We start from the raw sequence: 23,788 nt of genomic DNA, 5'->3' as shown, positions 1-23,788 counted from the left end.
ACAGAGTCGAAAGCCTTGGCCAGGTCGATGAACACAGCTGCACAGTACTGTCTCTTATCGATGGTGGTTATGATATCGTTTAGGACCTTGAGCGTGGCTGAGGTGCACCCATGACCAGCTCTGAAACCAGATTGCTTAGCGGAGAAGGTACGGTGGGATTCGAAATGGTCGGTGATCTGTTTGTTAACTTTAGAAAGGCAGAGCAGGATGGACAGAGGTCTGTATCAGTTTGGGTCTAGAGTGTCTCCCCCTTTGAAGAGGGGGATGACCACGGCCGCTTTTAAATCTTTGGGAATCTCAGACGATACGAAAAAGAGGTTGAACAGGCCAGTAATAAGGGTTGCAACAATTTCGGCAGATCATTTTAGAAAGAGAGGGTCCAGATTGTCTAGCCCGGCTGATTTGTAGGGGTCCAGATTTTGCAGGTCTTTCAGAACATCAGCTATCTGGATTTGGGTGAAGGAGAAATGGGGAGGCTTGGGCGTTGCTGTGGGGGGTGCAGGGCTGTTGAACGGGGTAGGAGTAGCCAGGTGGAAAGCATGGCCAGCTTTAGAGAATTACTTATTGAAATTATCAATTATCATGGATTTATCAGTGGTGACAGTGTTTCCTAGCTTCAGTGCAGTGGGCAGCTTGGAGGAGCTGCTCTTATTCTCCATGGACTACAGTGTCCCAGAACTTACAGTGTCCCAGTATCTGAAATATTGTGAAGGCTTGCTGGTATGCTGTTCACATTCAGATTTGCCGTGCATTCCCGACTGTATGCCTTGTGATAAGGCTACACATAATCCACAGCTAGGCTATTTAAAAAAAATATGAACGGTTGATAATCTGTGGCTAAATTATAGTCCTAACCCCAGAGTAGTATTCTAAACGATTTAAATTATTTATCTCACAGACAGCAGTTATCCTATAACTTTGGCAAGTGTATTTCAATTTATCAGGGGTAATGCGGCACCTCCAGCACCTGTCCCGGGGCCAAGGAAATAAATGATAAAGTGCAAAGCTGGAGAGATGAAAGTTGCAGGCTCATGTCTATCAGTTCAGAGAGAGGGAGAGATCATTGAAAGTGAATCTCATTCTAGTTCTGTGAGAGATACGGGTGTGCTTCTCTCTCATTACAGCAATGGCCATGCATTGGTCTATAGCAAGGGGGGGGGGGTAAAGTATTCGGCCTGCCGGGAACTTCAACCCAGCCCATGAGACATAAAACATTTTTTCTCTTTTTTTTCTCCCTTTTTTCTCCTCAATTTTGTGGTATCAAATTGGTAGTTACAGTCTTGTCCCATCGCTGCAACTCCCGTACGGACTCAGGACAGGCGAAGGACGAGGGCCGTGCATCCCCTGAAACATGACCCAGCCAAGCCTCACTGCTTCTTGACACGATGCCTGCTCAACCCGGAAGCCAGCCGCACCAATGCGTCGGAGGAAACACCATGCACCTGGCGACTGTGTCAGCGTGCATGCGCCCGGCCCACCACAGTCACTGGAGCACGATGGGACAAGAAAATCTCGGCCTGCCAAACCCTCGCCTAACCCGGACGATGCATGGCCAATTGTGCGCCGCCTCATGGGTCTCCCAGTCACGGCCAGCTGTGACACAGCCTGGGATCAAACCCGGATCTGTAGTGACACCACTGCCTTAGACCGCTGCGCCGCTCGGGAGGCCCCCGCAAATTAATTTTAACAAACAATTGGTCCCCCTAAAAATGCAGCCCTCTGTTGAATTTCAAAAACCCGATGTGGCTCTCGAGCCAAAAGTTTGGCCACACCTGGTCTATAGGCTACAGCGTTGCGGAAACCATAAACCCGGGCCGGCCCAACGCAAATAAATTCTTAGAATAGGCCTATCAGGCACGTTTTCAAGTTACCTTTTTTAGGGGACAGGAGAATTACAGAAGCAATTTGAATTCATTTGGAATGATTGTATTAGAATTTTTACAAAATACTTGTTCATGCCAAGAGAGGAACCTGATCATGATCCTGGAAACAGTCCAAAACTGAGAGTGCTGGTTCCTGTTCCGGTAGGATTAAGCACTGATGATGTCCAACAAGACTATGGGGGCAAATAAAATCACCACTGTAGAATGATCACAGCCGTGTGTGTTGGTATGTGTCAAAGGGTTAACAGTGCAGAGGGTTCTACCTGAAACCCAAAATAGTTCTACCTGGAGCCCAAAAAGGTTCTCCTATGGGGAAAGCCAAATAACTCTTTTGGAACCCTCTATTCTAAGAGTCTAATGATAGACTAAGAACCAGATGTTTTGTGAAAGTTACATGCGTTAATAACGTTTGGTGTCAAAACCAGAGAGAGTGACAGACACCAGCGAGTCGTGACTAAGCAATGACGCATTGAGCAACCCGTTTACACATTTCTCTCTCTCTATTCACAGCAACATAGTGTGCTATCCACTCCACCATCCACTCCTCTGTCGATTTCCATGAAAGGTGGCTGGGGACAGGGGACAGACTAGACTTGCCAGACTCTCAGGCAATTCTCACGTCTCTGCCTCTCTCACTCCTTTTAGCTACGGAGGTGTGGAACCATTTTAATCCTCTTCGTCACTCAGAGCGAAGGATGTCTCCAGAGACTGATCCAAACCCCCTCCTCACCACTACCCCACCCAGACAGACGAATGAAAGGACCGACAGACCCTCCCTACCTACCAACACGCCATCTTCCCCAGGTACCCTAGCTGCAGCCTCCAGCCTCAGAAACAGAGGCATGTAAAATGGGTGAGGGAGGTTGAGAAAATAGAGGCAAATGAAAACCCCATGCCTAAACCCTTCCATCCTTCTACCGCATAATACACATTTTCAGAAGTGAAAAGATGGGAGGCTTGGGGATGATGGAAACTTTTAATAAATCCCTGCTTTTATACTATTTGGTGGTGGGGAGAATAAATGACTTGTCAGGCACTGAACTTAATTTGTGTTTGTGAGAAGGAGAAATGCAACATTGTTATAATCTTTCACAAGGGTCCTCCTCATCTCTCCCTCCGTCTGGCTGTTAGGATGTTAAGGCTGTTAGGTAAGACTGGGTGCTTTAGAAAAGGCCCATTACCTGCTGCCATTTGTCAATTCCTGACACAATTACACAATTGGGTCATTCTAAACTCAGCAGGGACCCCTGGAAATTTGGATGTAAATTTGAAAGTTAGAAAATTCTAATTCAAGTCCTCACTGCTAAAGAAAGTAATTTTCAACTGCAAATAGTTCCCTTTACAATATATTGGGGATATGCTGTTTAAGGTAACAAAGTATACTATCGTTTTGATAGATGATGAGACAGGCATCAGAGTGTAATAAAAATAATAAAAATAAGATGTAAAATATGAAATACCCATGAAAAGGTACTGAACTTTGCTAGCAACGTCCACACACAGCAACAATAACAAAAGACTTCAATGACAAAGAAATGTCAAAAACACATGAAACCCATTCACTTATTCTAGTATATAACCCAGCAGAATGACTGCACACCTCTCAGTAAGATACCTTAAATAGTCTATGAGCTGTGTCAGAGCTCTCCATGGTTGATCTGTGTACTGTGGTCCGTGTGAAAGGAGCCAGCCTAACTGAGCATGGTGCAGATAGATGACTTCAGATGGGTTCCACCTCCTACTACAGCCCTGAAGCATGCACGAATGCACACACAAATCCACTCACTCACAAACATTCACACACACACACACAGCCTGCAACAGCCCTCTTGAGATCAGAGAGGAATTCCTGTAAAGGTCTAGCTGCTTCTGGGGGACTAATAAGTGTCTGTCTGTCTGTCTGTCTGTCTGTCTGTCTGTCTGTCTGTCTGTCTGTCTGTCTGTCTGTCTGTCTGTCTGTCTGTCTGTCTGTGTGTACGTGTGTGTGCTGTTGTGCATGCATGTGTGTGTGTGCCTTCTCTCGCTCTCTCTCTCTCTCTCTCTCTCTCTCTCTCTCTCTCTCTCTCTCTCTCTCTCTCTCTCTCTCTCTCTCTCTCTCTCTCTCTCTCTCTCTCTCTCTCTCTCTCTCTCTCTCTCTCTCTCTCTCTCTCTCTCTCTCTCTCTCGCTGACGCAATCTCTGACTCATTCTCACTAATTTCTCTCTGGTAGATATTAATGCTCTCTGGTAGATATTAACTCTTTGTAAAAGTGAAAAGTAAGAGTGTCAGTTTGTTCAGTTAGTGAGAGCAAAGCAGCACTGGGAGGCCTATTAGTTAACAGCACTGGGAGGCCTATTAGTTAGCAGCACTGGGAGGCCTATCTGTTAGCAGCAGGGGGAGGCTTCTCTGTTAGCAGCACTGGGAGGCCAATCTGTTAGCAGCACAGGGAGGCCTATCTGTTAGCATCACTGGGAGGCCTTTCTGTTAGCAGCACAGGGAGGCCTATTTGTTAGAAGCACAGGGAGGCCTATATGTTAGCATCACTGGGAGGCCTATCTGTTAGCAGCACTGGGAGGCATATCGGTTAGCGGCACTGGGAGGCCTATATACTGTATTAGCAGCATGGGGAGGCCTATCTGTTAGAAGGACTGGGAGCCCTATGTGTTAGCAGCACTGGGAGAATTATATGGGGAGGCCTATATGCTAGCAGCATGGGGGGGCCTATCTGTTAGTAGCAAAGGGAGGAATATCTGTATCTGCTGTAGTTAACAAACATCTGACAGGCTTCTTCTACATTCTCCAGCATGTCGATGTTGAACAGCAGGTGTCTTAGCTCTCACTAAATGCACAGAGAGAGGAAAGGGGTATAGAAAGAGAGAGGAAAGGAGAGGGGTATAGAGAGAGAGAGGAAAGGAGAGGGGTATAGAGAGAGAGGAAAGGAGAGGGGTATAGAGAGAGAGAGGAAAGGAGAGGAGTGTAGAGAGAGAGGGGAAAGGAGAGGGGTATAGAGAGAGAGAGGAAAGGAGAGGGGTATAGAGAGAGAGAGAAAAGGACAAGGGTATAGAGAGAGAGAGAGGAAAGGAGAGGGGTATAGAGATAGAGGAAAGGAGAGGGGTGTAGAGAGAGAGAGGAAAGGAGAGGAGTATAGAAAGAGAGAGGAAAGGAAGGGGTATAGAGAGAGAGAGAGGAAAGGAGAGGGGTATAGAGAGAGAGAGGAAAGGCGAGGGGTATAGAGAGAGAGAGGAAAGGGGTATAGAGAGAGAGAGCGTCCTACTGATCTTCGACTTCGGCGATGTAATTTTCAAAATAGCCTCCAACACTCTACTCAACAAATTGGATGCAGTCTATCACAGTGCCATCCGTTTTGTCACCAAAGCCCCATATACTACCCACCACTGCGACCTGTACGCTCTCGTTGGCTGGCCTTCGCTTCTTACTCGTCGCCAAACCCACTGGCTCCAGGTCATCTACAAGTCTCTGCTTGGTAAAGCCCCGCCTTATCTCAGCTCACTGGTCACCATAGCAGCTCCCACCCGTAGCACGCGCTCCAGCAGGTATATCTCACTGGTCACCCCCAAAGCCAATTCTTCCTTTGGCCGCCTCTCCTTCCAGTTCTCTGCTGCCAATGACTGGAACGAACTGGAAAAATCTCTGAAGCTGGAGACTCTTACCTCCCTCACTAGCTTTAAGCACCAGCTGTCAGAGCAGCTCACAGATCACTGCACCTGTACATAGCACATCTGTAAATAGCCCATCCAATCTACCTCATCCCCATACTGTATTTATTTATCCTGCTCCTTTGCACCCCAGTATCTCAACTTGCACATTCATCTTCTGCACATCCTACCATTCCAGTGTTTAATTGCTATATTGTAATTACTTTGCCACCATGGACTATTTATTGCCTTACCTCTCTTATCCTACCTCATTTGCACATGCTGTATATAGATTTTTCTACTGTATTATTGACTGTATGTTTGTTTTATTCCATGTGTAACTGTGTTGTTGTATGTGTCGAACTGCTTTGCTTTATCTTGGCCAGGTCACAGTTACAAATGAGAACTTATTCTCAACTAGCTTATCTGGTTAAATAAAGGTGAATTAAAAAGAAAGAGAGGTGGAGGGGGTGAGAGAGAGAGAAGGAATGGGAGCGAGGGAGAGTGAGAGATGGAGGAATAGGGAGGAGGGTAGACAGAGAGGGAGGAAGGTAGACAGCGTTAAATGACTCTCCCTTGTCCCGGGGTAGGAGTCAGAGACACTATACATTTGCCATGCCGACAGAAATGCAATTCTGGCCTATTCAGACCCGGCTAATCAGGCCCCACTGCAACACCATCCATTAGTGTGAGTGTGTGCGTGCACATGTACGTGTCTGAGGAGAGCACTTCCTTTTCTAGCACGGATATCTGGGATCGACTCGCCAACCTTCCAGGTGGAAGTTCAAACACATTCGCGTCTGTGAGCAACTTGTCTGGTCTGAGTTAGACAAGCAAGGAACAATCCCTGGCCAGACAGATTGTGTCTGTGCATGTCTAGTGAAACACTATATTGATGCCCAGTATACGAGAATATGAAAGGTTCTAGAAATGGTTCTGGATACTGTTAGGACAGGTTGTACTCTAACCATATATGTTGTGTCCATCCAAGAAAGACGAGTAGATGTCTAAAGTAGAGTTCTGATCCTCCTTAGCTTTACCAACTTGTTCTTAATCATGGACCAACATATCCAAGAAGTTCTTCAGATGGTATGGTATGTTGATAACATTTCAGATTCAGTTTTTCCTGATGGTTTGTTGTTGTGTATGTGAAGCCGGCTTCAATCAATTTACCTACTTAGAGCCTAACGAAAACATAAACACTGCCGAAATGAACATTGACCTTTTTGGCATGGGGTTATTCATCGCACAGGTGTCTTTAAGTCTGTTCTGAACATAAAAACGTTGGGGTTGAGCCACTATATTTTCATCAATCGGTTTGTTTACTGAATATCTAATTATAGTGATCCCAAGCCATCCACCCACGTTTCACTACACTCCAAAACTAAAACCTAACAGACTACAAATGTATTCATTTATGCCAGATATATTCATAGCATGATTACGTCAGGATAGTACAGCCAAGAACCAATAGTGGCTGTGTACAAAGATACATCTGCTATTAGATTCTAAGCTGCAAAGACAGAGATTTCTGAAACGTGGTGAATGGGGTGGCATTCGGTAAGCACACCGACATATTGACATCTGCAGCAGTCATTCAGCTTTAAAAAAACAACAAAAAAAACAATAGCACCACCTTTGGTTTTTTCAATGTATTTTAACCATGATATTTGACTGCTTCTCTGAAGATGGTTCTACAGCCAGAGAGTAAAACTGAAGTCACTGGAGCAGAACTATGCAGCCGGTAAAGTGCTTTTGGGTCGTGCAGGCAGATTCACACACTCTTCTCTAGCGCTCTCCTGCACGCACGCACGCACACACACACACACACACACACACACACACACACACACACACACACACACAATAACGCAGTGATGCTGTGTAAATTGCCTGTGGGGTATATAGAGGTGAACTGTCTCTGTTATTTCGTCCCGTCGCTTGAGGAGTTTGGGACTCCAGGCGGGAATGGTGACCAGGTGAGGTGAAAAAAGGGACACGTTTCACACTGTTTGGTTTACATACACACAGAGAAACACACAGACACAATACAAGAGTATCGATGGGTGCAGAGACTGTGCTGTCTGTCTGTGGTCGACCCGTCTCGGTGTCTGTCTCTAAACAGAAAGGAATGACGCCACACTAAACAATAATGGTTCATGAGGGTTCTTAGGCTTGTAACCATAGTGGAACCTTTGTTGAAGGTTCAATAAAGAGCCATGCTCATAAGGTTCTAAATGGAACTTGTATTTAAAGAACCCTGTCCTATTGTTCTAATAGACATTGAAAAAGGTTGTAGTAGCACCAATAAAGGGTTCTGCGATGGTTACAACCCTTTTGGGGGCTATATAGAACCCTTTCACATGGTTATTTGTAGAACCTTTATAGAGAATGGTTCTAAAAAGAGCCTTCCTCATTCTGAAAGGTTCTTCGTAAATCCTTTTGAAGAACATATTCTGGTAAACCTTTTTCTATTTAAGAGGTAAATCTATTGGGAACCCTCTGGAACAGCTGGCAGTCCCTGAGAAGATCATTGAGAACCTCTGACATAATTAAACAACCATTCTTAATTGAGTCAAAACCACATGTGCAGCCTCAACACACTTACTGGCCATAGTCATGTACACACTTAAACAGCTTAGCAAAACACATTAGATGAACTGGAATGACTCACAAAAAAGAGCTGTGCGTAACCGACGCCCCAAAATATTCTAATGAGCCGCCTCCCCTACATTTGAATTATCACTAAAAGAGCGAAGAACCCTTCTATGAACTAGAAAGAACCATTGAAGAGTTCTGAGTCATTATTGTTCCACAGAAAAGCATCACCCTTCCCCCCAAAAAAAACCTTGAGGAACACTTGTTTTTTTTTGTGTGTAGACAGTCAGGAAAGCAGTGACCCAGTATCAGCACATATTTAGACATACCGAATCACCACATACCTCCAACCACTGTAACAATGCGGTAAAACTGCCTTCGTGGAGCTCATATTGTTGACTTTAGTAATACTCAAGGAGAAAAAGGGTAATTTGATAAGAGAACTAGCGTCTAGTGAACACTACAGCGTCTAGTAAACTCCACAACAACAAAGTCAGACCCAGAGATGCCTGGCGACAACGGAAATGAAGGCTTTCACCTTGAGATAAACAGAACTCTGCTGCGTTAATTGGTTACAAATGCTTGTTTGATGTTGTTCCCATCTCTCTCTCCCTCTCTCTCTCCCTCTCCCTCTCTCTCTCTCTCAGACGATGATGAATTGCATCATCTCCCCTTGATCCTCAGAAGCCCATAATTAAGGACAAGGATCTGGGAGACTAAGGCGGGGGGACATGTGACTGACAGTGAAGGATCGGCCTACCACTACATTGTCAATGTCATCCTCCTCTTTCTTCTCCACCTTTTCCTCCATATAGAAGCTCTCTACCCCCTCCATCATCAATCCACACAGAGTCTTATACGGCACATCACAGAGTGCTGTGGTGTGGCATGATGAATACACAGATGAAGGCAGAGGCGTACTGAATCTTGTCACCTGAGAACAAGGTTTCCACACACACACACACACACACACACACACACACACACACACACACACACACACACACAGAGAGAGCTTTAGGCTGACTCAAACAATATTATGGTCTGTAAAATGAGTCAGACCTCCACTGTAGTTGAGGGACAGCGAGGATTTCAGACAGCAATGGAAATACAAGTCTGGAGATAAAAACATTCAATCCTACAAAGCTGATTAAATAGCTCGTTGCGATAACCCTTTAATGAATGATTCTCAAAGAGATGTCTTGTCTTGTCTTCGTTCGTCCGTCTGTGGTGCTTTGATTTCCCCTCCCGTGCCAGTTGAGCTGCTACAGAACTGCTATAGAACTGTCATTGTGTACTGGTGCTGGTATCTGTTCAGGGCTGGTCACTAAAGCTTGCAGTCCGTTACATTGTGGAGATAGTAGTTTCCCTATTCCCTCGAGGCTCATACACACACACGCACACACACACACACACACACACACACACACACACACACACACACACACACACACACACACACACACACACACACACACACACACACACACACACACACACAAAGGCTCAGAGACCTGTGGAACACAGACACGATGGATAGGTACCACGGCAGACACACAGGCTCCCTGGCTTATCCTCTCTTCTTCACCCCAGCAGCAAAAACAGCAGGCTTGGGTGATATAAGGTCAGAGAGTCCCTCTCCTGGTTATAATGGTTGGTTAAGGGTCAAAGCTCTACGGGTTTGTCCAGGCTGGCAGAAGGTGGTGCTGCGTTGTTAGGCTGTTGCCCTAGTGGCAGGTACTCAGCTGGGTTGGTATCGCCTGGGGGACAGAGGCTGAGATAAACTGGCGTTGCACCAGGAGAAGGTAATTGATTCCGAGCCATGTTCATTATTGCTGGCCCAGTCAGGTACTGCCTCTCTCTGCCAGATCTGACCAGGGGTCCGGAGACAGAAGATGAAGCCTTTCTTCATGACCATTAGAGAGAAAGGTGGCTGGAGTGTGTTGTCACTGTGTCTTTTCATCCACCATGGTGACTCATGGTCAGGGCCCTTCCGTCCCTGGCAGCCCGCCTGAGGCCTGTCATGACGGGCCATAGTCAGAGCCACTGCCTGGATCTGTCTGGATGTCACTGGAGCTACTGCTCCACAGTCTGGGGTTTGGAAGCCCAGGCCTTCTCCAGGCACGTCCCTAAATCTACCTGCCTGCCTGCCTGCCTGTCTGTCTGTATGTCTGTCTGTCTGCCTGCCTGCCTGTCTGTCTGTCTGTCTGTCTGTCAGATCAAATCAAATCAAATGTTATTTGTCACATACACATGGTTGGCAGATGTTAATGCGAGTGTAGCGAAATGCTTGTGCTTCTAGTTCCGACAATGCAGTAATAACCAACAAGTAATCTAGCTAACAATTCCAAAACTACTACCTTATAGACACAAGTGTAAGGGGATAAAGAATATGTACATAAAGATATATGAATGAGTGATCGTACAGAGCGGCATAGGCAAGATACAGTAGATGGTATTGAGTGCAGTATATACATATGAGATGAGTATGTAAACAAAGTGGCATAGTTAAAGTGGCTAGTGATACATGTATTACATAAAAATGCAGTAGATGATATAGAGTACAGTATATACATATACATATGGGATGAATAATGTAGGGTATGTAAACATTATATTAGGTAGCATTGTTTAAAGTGGCTAGTGATATATTTTACATCATTTCCCATCAATTCCCATTATTAAAGTGGCTGGAGTTGAGTCAGTGTGTTGGCAGCAGCCACTCAATGTTGGTGGTGGCTGTTTAACAGTCTGATGGCCTTGAGATAGAAGCTGTTTTTCAGTCTCTCGGTCCCAGCTTTGATGCACCTGTACTGACCTCGCCTTCTGGATGATAGCGGGGTGAACAGGCAGTGGCTCGGGTGGTTGTTGTCCTTGATGATCTTTATGGCCTTCCTGTGACATCGGGTGGTGTAGGTGTCCTGGAGGGCAGGTAGTTTGCCCCCGGTGATGCGTTGTGCAGACCTCACTACCCTCTGGAGAGCCTTACGGTTGTGGGCGGAGCAGTTGCCGTACCAGGCGGTGATACAGCCCGACAGGATGCCCTCGATTGTGCATCTGTAGAAGTTTGTGAGTGCTTTTGGTGACAAGCCAAATTTCTTCAGCCTCCTGAGGTTGAAAAGGCGCTGCTGCGCCTTCTTCACGATGCTGTCTGTGTGGGTGGACCAATTCAGTTTGTCTGTGATGTGTACGCCGAGGAACTTAAAACGTACTACCCTCTCCACTACTGTTCCATCGATGTGGATAGGGGGGTGTTCCCTCTGCTGTTTCCTGAAGTCCACAATCATCTCCTTAGTTTTGTTGACGTTGAGTGTGAGGTTATTTTCCTGACACCACACTCCGAGGGCCCTCACCTCCTCCCTGTAGGCCGTCTCGTCGTTGTTGGTAATCAAGCCTACCACTGTTGTGTCGTCCGCAAACTTGATGATTGAGTTGGAGGCGTGCGTGGCCACGCAGTCGTGGGTGAACAGGGAGTACAGGAGAGGGCTCAGAACGCACCCTTGTGGGGCCCCAGTGTTGAGGATCAGCGGGGTGGAGATGTTGTTTCCTACCCTCACCACCTGGGGGCGGCCCGTCAGGAAGTCAGGTACCCAGTTGCACAGGACGGGGTCGAGACCCAGGGTCTCGAGCTTGATGACGAGCTTGGAGGGCACTATGGTGTTAAATGCCGAGCTGTAGTCGATGAACAGCATTCTCACATAGGTATTCCTCTTGTCCAAATGGGTTAGGGCAGTGTGCAGTGTGGTTGAGATTGCATCGTCTGTGGACCTATTTGGGCGGTAAGCAAATTGGAGTGGGTCTAGGGTGTCAGGTAGGGTGGAGGTGATATGGTCCTTGACTAGTCTCTCTTAGCACTTCATGATGATGGAAGTGAGTGCTACGGGGCGGCAGTCGTTTAGCTCAGTTACCTTAGCTTTCTTGGGAACAGGAACAATGGTGGCCCTCTTGAAGCATGTGGGAACAACAGACTGGGATAGGGATTGATTGAATATGTCCGTAAATACACCAGCCAGCTGGTCTGCGCATGCTCTGAGGGCGCGGCTGGGGATGCCGTCTGGGCCTGCAGCCTTGCGAGGGTTGACACGTTTAAATGTTTTCCTCACGTCGGCTGCAGTGAATGGGAGTCCGCATGTGTTAGTTGCGGGCCGTGTCAGTGGCACTGTATTGTCCTCAAAGCGGGCAAAAAATGTATTTAGTCTGCCTGGGAGCAAGACATCCTGGTCCGTGACGGGGCTGGTTTTCTTTTTGTAATCCGTGATTGACTGTAGACGCTGCCACATACCTCTTGTGTCTGAGCCGTTGAATTGAGATTCTACTTTGTCTCTATACTGACGCTTAGCTTGTTTGATTGCCTTGCGGAGGGAATAGTTACACTGTTTTTATTCGGTCATGTTTCCGGTCACCTTGCCCTGATTAAAAGCAGTGGTTCGCGCTTTCAGTTTCACGCGAATGCTGCCATCAATCCACGGTTTCTGGTTTGGGAATGTTTTAATCGTTGCTATGGGAACGACATCTTCAACGCACGTTCTAATGAACTCGCTCACCGAATCAGCGTATTCGTCAATGTTGTTGTCTGACGCAATACGAAACATATCCCAGTCCACGTGATGGAGCAGTCTTGGAGTGTGGAATCAGATTGGTCGGACCAACGTTGAACAGACCTCAGCGCGGGAGCTTCTTGTTTTAGTTTCTGTCTGTAGGCAGGGATCAACAAAATGGAGTCGTGGTCAGCTTTTCCGAAAGGAGAGCGGGGCAGGGCCTTATATGCGTTGCGGAAGTTAGAATAGCAATGATCCAAGGTTTTTCCAGCCCTGGTTGCGCAATCGATATGCTGATAAAATTTAGGGAGTCTTGTTTTCAGATTAGCCTTGTTAAAATCCCCAGCTACAATGAATGCAGCCTCCGGATATATGGATTCCAGTTTGCAAAGAGTCAAATAAAGTTCATTCAGAGCCATCGATGTGTCTGCTTGGGGGGGAATACGGCTGTGATTATAATCGAAGAGAATTCCCTTGGTAGATAATGCAGTCGACATTTGATTGTGAGGAATTCTAAATCAGGTGAACAGAATGACTTGAGTTCCTGTATGTTGTTGTGGCCACACCACGTCACGTTAACCATGAAGCATACGCCCCCGCCCCTCTTCTTACCAGAAAGATGTTTGTTTCTGTCGGCGCGATGCGTGGAGAAACCAGCTGGCTGCACCGACTCCGATAGCGTCTCTCCAGTGAGCCATGTTTCCGTGAAGCAAAGAACGTTACAGTCTCTGATGTCCCTCTGGAATGCTACCCTTGCTCGGATTTCATCAACCTTGTTGTCAAGAGACTGGACATTGGCGAGAAGAATGCTAAGGAGTGGTGCACGATGTGCCCGTCTCCGGAGTCTGACCAGAAGACCGCTCCGTTTCCCCCTTTTACGAAGTCGTTTTTTTGGGTCGCCGGCTGGGATCCATTCCGTTGTCCTGGGTGAAAGGCAGAACACAGGATCCGCTTCGCGAAAGTCATATTCTTGGTCGTACTGATGGTGAGTTGACGCTGCTCTTATGTTCAGTAGTTCTTCTCGACTGTATGTAATGAAACCTAAGATGACCTGGGGTACCAATGTAAGAAATAACACGTAAAAAAAACTAAAAAACTGCAGGCCTGCCTGCCTGCCTGCCTGTCTGTCTGTCTGTCTGTCTGTATGTATGTCTGTCTGCCTGTGTTATTAGCATGTTCTGATACTAACTATTGGAGAGTTGAAGAGGAAGAGAAGGGGAAATGGGGTGCAGGAGGGGTGAGGAGAGGTTGTCGCTCTAGGCTATTCCACGAGGGCATGTGATCTTCTGTGAAACTCCTCCTGGTGATGAATTGAAGCGAAGCCTTATGGCCCTTGATGATCATGTCACTAGCCATATCTCTCCTCTCTCCTGACACCACAAATAGTATGGTTGTCGGCACCATCGTGTACTGCACCGACCTGATCTAACCTCTAGGCACCCACTACCACACAAGAGGAATAGGATTGTGTCTGTCCTAATGTCAACATCCGCCAATCATATCATAGGCCATGCAGTACCCCACCCCTGACATTACACATGTATTGATTCAGTGTCATGGACTGATCTTGCTTCGAGGTGACCACTACTACGCATGAGGGAGAGGCTAAGAGACAACGGGGTTAAATCAAGTCTGCTCTAATGACAACATCCGCCAACATCAGTGGGTCGTTCTAGACTGTCAGTCTATAGTCAGCACTGTGGTGTACTGGCCTCGTCCAGCCTTGAGGCATCCACTGCTACTCAAGAGGAAGAGGCAATGGGGATGCAAATGTTTTAACGTCAACAAACACACACACACACCCACACACAGAGAAACACACACAGTAAACACGCACACGGGCAGGCGCGCGCACACACACACACACACACACACACACACACACACACAAAAACAGACATACACACACCATCCACTGATGCTGGTCCTTCTAACTGTCAGTCTACAGCTGTCCCAGCCTCCCCATCACGGTGAGCTGTTCAGGGAACGGTTCAGGCTCAGTGAACCTACGTTCATCCCTTGTTTGCTCATCATTTGCGGTTATTATCTTTTTTGAACGCATCTCGTTTAGGAGCCCTGGTTTGTTTGCTAAATGTGAATGGAATTAATTCCATATAATCAAAGGTTAATGAACAAATGAAACAAAGGTCAATTGGATAGTTGTTTATGAGAGGTTGTTACCAGAGGGGAGGCAGGGGAGCAGAGAGGAGAAAGAGAGAGTGGGAGAGAGGGAGGAGAGAGGAGGGAGAGATTGAGAGAGACATAGAGATGGGATAGAGTGAGAGAGGGAGAGACAGAGAGATGCGACATCGAGAGAGAGAGAGAGAGAGAGAGATAGAGAGATGTGACATCGAGAGAGAGCGAGAGAGAGCGAGAGAGAGAGAGAGAGAGAGAGAGAAAGAGAGACAGAGAGATGCGACATATCGAGAGAGAGAGAGACACTGTTGAGGTGGAGAGAGAGAAAGAGAATGTTGAGAGAGAGAGAGAGAGAGAGAGAGAGAGAGAGAATGTTGAGGTAGAGAGAGAGAAGGTTGAGGTAGAGAGAGAGAGAGAATGTTGAGGTAGAGAGAGAGAGAGAGAGAGAATGTTGAGGTAGAGAGAGAAAATGTTGAGGTAGAGAGAGAGAGAGAGAGGGAGAGAGATAGAGAGAATGTTGAGGTAGAGAGAGAGAGAATGTTGAGGTAGAGAGAGAGAGAGAGAGAGAGAGAGAGAGAATGTTGAGGTAGAGAGAGAGAGAATGTTGAGGTAGAGAGAGAGAGAGAGAGAGAGAGAGAGAGAGAGAGAGAGAATGTTGAGGTAGAGAGAGAAGAAGAAATAAAAAAAAGTTATGAAATCTTTTTACGTTGCATGTTGGAATTTACAAGGATTAAAGTCCTCTGCTTTTGGACTAAAGAGCAGAAACCCAGACTTCCTGAAAGAAATTGATGACGTTGATATTGTAGTACTACAGGAAACATGGTGCAGAGGTGATGTTTCCACTGGCTGTCCAGTAGGTTATAGGGAGATAATCATACCATCCACTAATTTAAAAGGAATCAAACAGGGCAGAAACTCAGGGGGAATGCTAATATGGTATAAATCTGAACTAATTCATTCAATCGAATTGATCAAAACAGGAGAATTATTTATCTGGTTAAAAATCAACAAGGAGACTATCTTGACAGATAAAAGCGTCTTCCTCTGTGCCACATACATTCCCCCCTCAGAGTCACCCTACTTCAATGAAGAGACTTTCTCCATTCTAGAGGGGGAAATTAGTCACTTTCAGGCGCAAGGCTGATGTACTGGTCTGTGGAGACCTGAATGCTAGAACAGCAGAAGAACAAGACACTATTAACAGTGATGGGGATAAACACCTACCAGGAAGCAACAACCTTTCCCTCCCCACATACCCCCCCAGAAACAACTATGACAAAGTGAAAAACAACAACGGAGTACAGCTCGTGAAGCTCTGTCGAACACTGGGTCTGTACATAGTCAATGGTAGGCTGAGAGGGGACTCTTTTGGTAGTTACACCTACTGCTCATCCCTTGGCAGCAGCACTGTAGACGACTTCCTCACCGACCTAAACCCAGAGTCTCTCAGAGCCTTCACAGTCAGCCCACTAACACCTCTCTCAGACCACAGTAAAATCACAGTGTATCTGAGAAGAGCGGAACCCAACCATGAAGCATCACGGTCCAATAAATTACATGGTACAAAACAGGCCTATAGATGGAGTGCAAACAGTACAGACATCTACCAAAAAGCAATTATTAGCCAAAAAATACAATCTCTCCTGGACAACTTTTTAGCCTTAACATTCTCCCACAGCAATGAAGGTGTACATTTGGCTGTTTGGAACATAAACTTTATATTTGACAAATTAGCCTCCTTGACTAATTTAAAGAAGCATAAGAGCAAACCAGAAATAACAGATAATGAAAAATGGTTTGATAATGATTGCAAAAATCTACGAAAGTCACTGAGAAATATATCTGATCAAAAACACAGAGAACCAGACAACAAAAATATAGGCCTTCAATATGGGGAAACACTGAAGCAATACAAACACACCCTAAGAACAAAAAAGGAACAGCACATTAGAAATCAGCTGGATGGAATCCAGGAATCCATAGAATCAAACCACTTCTGGGAGAATTGGAATAAATTAAACAAACCTCATCACGAGAAATTGGCTATCCAAAATGGGGATATGTAGAGAAATCCCTTTGCACACCTCTACAGCAATATAACAAAGAGCCCAGAACAAAAAGATATACAAGATAAATTACAAATCCTTAAATCATCAGAATCCTGTGGATACCCCAATTACAGAAGAATAATTATTGGGGAAAACTATGCACTCTCCAACCCAAAAAGGTCTGTGGTGCTGATGGTATTTTAAATGAAATGATCAAATATACAGACCACAAATTCAAATTGGCTATACTCAAACTCTTCAACATTATCCTTACTGCAGGTATTTTCCCCGATATTTCGAACCAGGGATTGATCACACCAATCTATAAAAATGGAGACAAATTGAGAGGAATTTGCGTTAACAGCAACTTGGGGAAAATTCTCTGCAGTATTATAAATAGCAGACTACATCATTTCCTTGACGAACACAACGTCCTGAGCAGAAGCCAGATTGGATTTCAAAAAAATGATCGTACAACAGACCACATTTACACCCTCCACACTCTAATTGATAAACAATTAAACCAAAACAAAGGCAAAATCTACTCGTGTTTTGTAGATTTCAAGAAAGCATTTGATTCAATTTGGCACAAAGGTATTTTTTTTATGAACTAATAGAAAGTGGTATTGGAGGGAAAACATATGATTTTAATAAATCAATGTACACTAAAAACGGTTAAAATTGGCAACAAGCAAACATACTTATTCTCTCGGGGACGGGGAGTGAAACAGGGCTGCCCAATAAGTCCAACACTATTTAACATCTACATGAATGAATTGGCAAAAACATTAGATGAATCGGCAGCACCTGGTATCACCCTACACAACACTGAAATCAAGTGTCTGCTGTATGCAGATGACCTGGTGCTGCTGTCTCCCACTAAAGAAGGGTTACAACAGCACCTAGATCATCTTTACAGGTTCTGTCAGACCTGGGCTCTGACCGTTAACCTAAAAAAAAAAATATATAATGATATTCCAAAAAAAGTCTGGAAATAAGGATGACAAATATAAATTATATTTGGACACAGTTCTATTAGAACACACCAAAAACTACACATATCTAGGACTAAATATCAGCAACACAGGTAGCCTTCACATAGCTGTGAATGAGCTGAGAGACAAAGCAAGAAGAGCATTCTATGCCATTAAAAGGAACATCAAAATCAAAATTCCAATTAGAATCTGTCTCAAAATGTTTCAATCAGTTATAGAACCAATTGCTCTATATGGCAGTGAAGTATGGGGTCCAATCTCTAATAATGAATTTACCAAATGGCACAAACATCCAATCGAAATACTGCATGCAGAGTTTTGCAAGACTGTATTGCAAGTGCAAAGAAAAACTCCAAATAACGCATGTAGAGCAGAATTGGGCCAATACCCCCTCCTCATTCGAATAGAAAAAAGAGCCATCAAATTTTACAACCATCTAAAAACAAGTGACCCCAAAACATTCCATCACACAGCTCTACAATGTCAAGAGATGAAACAAGAGAAGAGTCCCCTCAGCCAGCTGGTTCTGAGGCTCAGTTCACCAACCCAAACCAACCCCATAGAGCCTCAGGACAGCATTCAGAAAATCTGGCCCAACCAAATCATCACAAAACAAAAAGAAAAATACATCACCTATTGGAAAGACACATCAAAAAATCAAAGTAAACTTCAATGATATTTGGCTCTAAACAGACAGTACATGGTGGCAGACTATCTGACCACTGTGACTGATAGAAAACTAATGAAAACATTGACTAGGTACAGACTCAGTGAGCTGTGCTCACTCTGCTCCGGGGGAGAGGTAGAGACAGAGCTGCATTTCCTATTACACTGTGACAAATACTCAGACCTAAGAGAATATTTCTTTCCCCAAATTATAATTCAATACAAAGAATTTGAAAGTATAAAAGATCAAATAATCAAATATTTATTGGGTGAAAAGCCAAAATGTGCAGTTTTGGCAGCCAAATATATGTCCTTCTGCCACAACCTGAGGGACAGCCAGTGAAAAGTGCAAAGTAATGTCGATAATATTTCCCATCTTGTTTTGTTTTGTCTTTCATACCACATCATGTGTCTTCTCAGTCATGTTGAAGTCATGTTGACACTGGTCCACTACCATTGCTTTAATGTATTGTTGTTCTCATTAATATTGTTGCTGTAGTTGTTGTTAATGGTAATCCCATGTCCACTATTACTATTATTATTGCTGTTGGTCCCACCATTTATTTACATATAAATATATATCTGTTTTATATATAAATATATATATTTTTTCTTCTTTTTTTTTCGATATGTATACTTTGACAATGTAAGAAATGTAATGTAATGAACTTGCCATGTCAATAAAGTAAATTTAATTGAATTGAGAGAGAGACAGATCCAGATGGGAGGTATTCTCTCTCTTTCGTCCAGACATCCAGATGACAGACTCTCCTCCTCCAGCTGTAGGATAAGAGGTGGATTACAACATAGATGGAGGATTCACACACACACATACACACACACACACACACACACACACACACACACACACACAGAGGAGACAGAGGGTGTTACTTCCACTAATCAGACGCTGAAACATGGTGCTCATTGTTGCATGCCTATTGACCCTCTCATCTGACTGTCATGTGGCGTTAGTTACTAGACTAATTGGCTGGCTATTATTTCTTCTGTCTCCCTCTCTCTCTCTTTGTGTGTGTGTGTGTGTGTGTGTGTGTGTGTGTGTGTGTGTGTGTGTGTGTGTGTGTGTGTGTGTGTGTGTGTGTGTGTGTGTGTGTGTGAATCATCCATCTCTGTGTCGTAATCCACCTCTTATCCTACAGCTGGAGGAGGAGAGTCTGTCATCTGGATGTCTGGACGAAAGAGAGAGAATACCTCCCATCTGTCTCTCTCTCTCTCTCTCTCTCTCTCTCTCTCTCTCTCTATCTCTCTCTCTCTCTCTCGCTCAACATCTCTCTCTCTCTTTCTCTCTCTCTCTCTCTCTCTCAATGTCACATCTCTCTGTCTCTCCCTCTCTTTCACTCTATCTCTCTTCCTCTCCGTCTCTTTCAATCTCTCAGTCTCCTCCCTCTCGCCTCCCTCTCTCTCACTCTATCCCATCGCTCTGTCTCTCTCAATCTCTCCCCCCTCTGAGTCTCCTCCCTCTTTCCTCCCTCTCTCTCCCACTCTCTCTTTCTCCCTCTCACTCCTCTCTCTCTTCTTCTTCACACACATCAATGGGAAAACGGTGTACTATACTGCTACAAACTATAGTCAATCTTTCATTCCGTCTCGCTCCCTCCTGTTTTCACCCCCCCCACACACACACACAAGATGAGAGAATCAGCTAGTTAAAATGGACACGCCATCCCCTCTCTCTACAGACATCCTCCATCATCACGCTATTAATGGTTAGGTGCGTCTTACACGTTATGGTGAAAACATCCTTATTATGCCTAGAGGGAGCGGAGACGTGCTTCACAGACACAAACACACACATAATGTCTCGGGAATCATAACTCCTCGATTTAACAGCAATTACCACAGCTGCTCAGGAGCAGCATGCGGGGAGAAGGGTAAGAGGAGGCGGCGGCAGTCATCACAGTAATAACAATACTATTAAATAATAACTCAATCACTAAATAATCACAATCATTCAATCACAGGGGATGAGGACAGAGAGGGCGTGATACTGTATATATTTATATATATATATATATAGAGAGAGAGAGGGAACGAGAGAGAAAGAGAGAGAGAGATAGGGAGACAGAGACGGAAAGAGAGAAAGGGAAAGAGAGAGAAATGCAGAGAGAGGGAAAGAGAGTGAAAGAGAGAGAGATAGAGAGAGAGAGAAAGGGGGAAAGAGAGAGGGGGGCAAGAGAGAGGGGAAAGAGAGAGGGGGGAAAGAGAGAGAAAGAGAGAGAGAGGAAAGAGGATAGTTGGTCTATTATGACCCCTGTCATTACATCCATGTAGCCTGCTGTGGCCTCATTCTGTTGTTCCTCTCTTCCCCCTCGCCTCATCCGTCTTTCTTCTCCTCCTCACAGCTTCTCTTCATTAAAACCAATTCAGAGGGACAGTCAGTCGACTTCTCTCTCCTCTCAGACTCGTCACACACATACATGTAGGCACCTACACACGCACACACACACACACACACACACACACACACACACACACACACACACACACACACACACACACACACACACACACACACACACACACACACACACACACACACACACACATGTACGCACAAACATACGAACATCTTCCAGCCACCCTCATGTCCAGAGACCGCCACAGACCGGGCAGTGGGAGTATCATGGTGTTAGTAATACTCCACAACTGGAAGACAGGACACAGTGTAGTGGAATAAAAGCTGTCTGTTCGAGAGCAGGAATCAGGGAATGGACATTTACTTCATTCTAATCACTTAGGAGTGCAATTGCCTTCTACCCAGAGCCTACTGAATGAAATATGTTAGTTTGAGTGTGTGGATCTGCAGGGCATTCTCTTTTAGATGTTAAATGTTGTGCTCAGCATCGTATCAAATGGACAGACAGACAGACGGCTCCACTGTTGTTTTTCCCCTTCTATTCCCTCCCCCCTCCTCCCACCCCTGTCCCCTCCAGCCATGTCAACATCTGCACAGCCCTAGCAAGGCTAAACATCTAAACAGCTGACTGTTTTCACTGTCACACCACATAGCCCTCAGCACAGCACAGTACAGAAACCCACAGTAAAGGCACACAGTAGAAACTAGCCACACTGCTTACAGCAGTAAGCACAGCAGGGGCTCCAACTCAAATGGTCACTGATGTCTATCTGTGAGTTTGGGAGGGAATTCACGTGTCTGATTTGACTGTTTGAATATGGTGTCTAAATCGATGCCATATTCCCCAAAACAAACATTATGCATTTCAGTATATTGGGAATGAGGTGTCATTTCCTTTCCCACACTAAGAAAAATAGACATCGGTGATCGCTGACAAACCCGAGCAATCTCAACAAACACACAGAGACAAGTTAAAACCAACAGAGAGTGTATCTGATGAAATACGTAGTTTAAAAAAAAAATGCTGACTGACTGTCAATCCGAAGCTGACAGACACTATCTGATAGTTAATATCGCTGACGTTTTTAAATATAGATATTTGAGACTGACATCTACTAGGGCAGCTACTGTTGTTCAGAGGTCCGCAGAGACCCAGCACAGAAGAGAGATGTCCAAACGCTCAAGAACTGTGGACGGTGTTCATGAAGATTCAGCACCTCCATTCAGTACTGTGTGTTAGAGTGTGTCTGAGCATGTTTCGCTATTCCACGAACCTGTTTCCCGGGAGATCTGTACGAAGGCCTCGACACCGCTCTCGCCGTAGTTCCCCTCGGAGGCGAGCGTGGACACGTAGTTCCATCCCATCGCCGTGACGATGTCCATCATTGCCTGGGCCTGGTAGGAGTCCGGAGGTACGACGCGGGAGAAAAAGTCATACCTCGTGTTGTCACTGAGCTCTGGGGCCGTGGACGCATAGCTGATCTGAGGGATCTGAGGAGAGAGGGAGAGAGAACAGAAAGAAGGGATGAGTTGGGATGGAGGAGGAGAGGAGAAGGTGTTTAACAGGTTCGAATGTGCATCTGGAGCCAAGGACACGTATAGCTAATCTGAGGGGATTCTGAGGAAAGACAGAGTAAGCAGAGAGAGAGAGAGAGAGAGAGAGAGAGTTAGAGAGAGAGAGATGAAGGAATGCGTTCAGAGATGAGAGTAGAAAGGGTGTCACTCTCCAGAGGATAGGGGGACAGAATGAGAAGGTAATTACTGATAGCATGGCACTGAAGAAATTGAGATAGATTACACTAGCCAGAGGTCATACTCCATCCAAGTGGTTTATCAGAGATCAGACAGCCCAGCTGAAAGAGCTTCAGAAAAGGAGAGAGCCCAGCCAAGGTGCCTGAGACAGACAGGCAGAGAAAATGCAGGAGAGCCCCAGACAGGAGACAGGTTGGAGTGTGAAGGTAGGCAGGGAGAGGCTGGATAGGGAGGCGGGCAGAGAGAGGCTTGGATAGAGAAGTAGAGAGGCTTGGATTGAGAAGTGGAGAGAGGCTTGGATAGAGAGGTAGAGAGGGGCTTGGATAGAGAGGTAGAGAGAGGCTTGGATTGGAAGGTAGAAAGAGAGAGGCTTGGATAGAGAGGCTTGGATAGAGAGGTAGAGAGAGGCTTGGATTGAGAGGTAGAGAGAGGCTTAGATAGAAAAGTAGAGAGAGGCTTGGATAGAGGTAGAGCGGCTTGGATTGGAAGGTAGAAAGAGAGAGGCTTGGATAGAGAGGTAGAGAGAGGCTTGGATTGGAAGGTAGAAAGAGAGAGGATTGGATAGAGAAGTAGAGAGAGGCTTGGATAGAGAGGTAGAGAGAAGCTTGGATAGAGAGGTAGAGAGAGGCTTGGATTGGAAGGTAGAAAGAGAGAGGATTGGATAGAGAAGTAGAGAGAGGCTTGGATAGAGAGGTAGAGAGAGGCTTGGATTGGAAGGTAGAAAGAGAGAGGATTGGATAGAGAAGTAGAGAGAGGCTTGGATAGAGAGGTAGAGAGAGGCTTGGATAGAGAGGTAGAGAGAGGCTTGGATTGAGAGGTAGAGAGAGGCTTGGATTGGAAAGGAGAAAGAGAGAGGCTTGGATAGAGAGGTAGAGAGAGGCTTGTATAGAGAGGTAGAGAGAGGCTTGGCATGGAAGGTAGAAAGAGAGAGGATTGGATAGAGAGGTAAAGAGAGAGAGGGGGCTTGGATAGGGTGGTAGAGAGAGAGAGAGGCTTGGATAGGGTGGTAAAGAGAGAGAGGGGCTTGGATAGGGCGGTAGAGAGAGAGAGAGGGTTGGATAGGGAGGTAAAGAGAGAGAGGGGCTTGGATAGGGCGGTAGAGAGAGAGATAGGCTTGGATAGGGAGGTAAAGAGAGAGAGAGAGGCTTGGATAGAGTGGT

At 45.5% G+C, this 23,788-nt stretch overlaps 1 protein-coding gene across 4 annotated transcripts in view; it reads right to left on the bottom strand.

The window, feature by feature from the left end:
* Window positions 1-23,788, bottom strand: part of LOC110490742 (metabotropic glutamate receptor 8) — a 332,500-nt gene that overhangs the window by 196,599 nt on the left and 112,113 nt on the right. For all 4 annotated transcript variants that reach the window (XM_036944571.2, XM_036944570.2, XM_090200388.1 and 1 more), the window contains exon 3: window positions 22,151-22,367. In XM_036944571.2, coding sequence (XP_036800466.1) covers window positions 22,151-22,367 — 217 coding nt within the window. The remainder of the gene's footprint in view (window positions 1-22,150; window positions 22,368-23,788) is intronic.

Source organism: Oncorhynchus mykiss, chromosome 15 (genome assembly GCF_057628025.1).
Source record: "Oncorhynchus mykiss isolate SJ-2025 chromosome 15, ASM5762802v1, whole genome shotgun sequence".
Lineage (NCBI taxonomy): Eukaryota > Metazoa > Chordata > Actinopteri > Salmoniformes > Salmonidae > Oncorhynchus > Oncorhynchus mykiss.
This window is presented reverse-complemented; position numbering and strand designations above follow the sequence as displayed.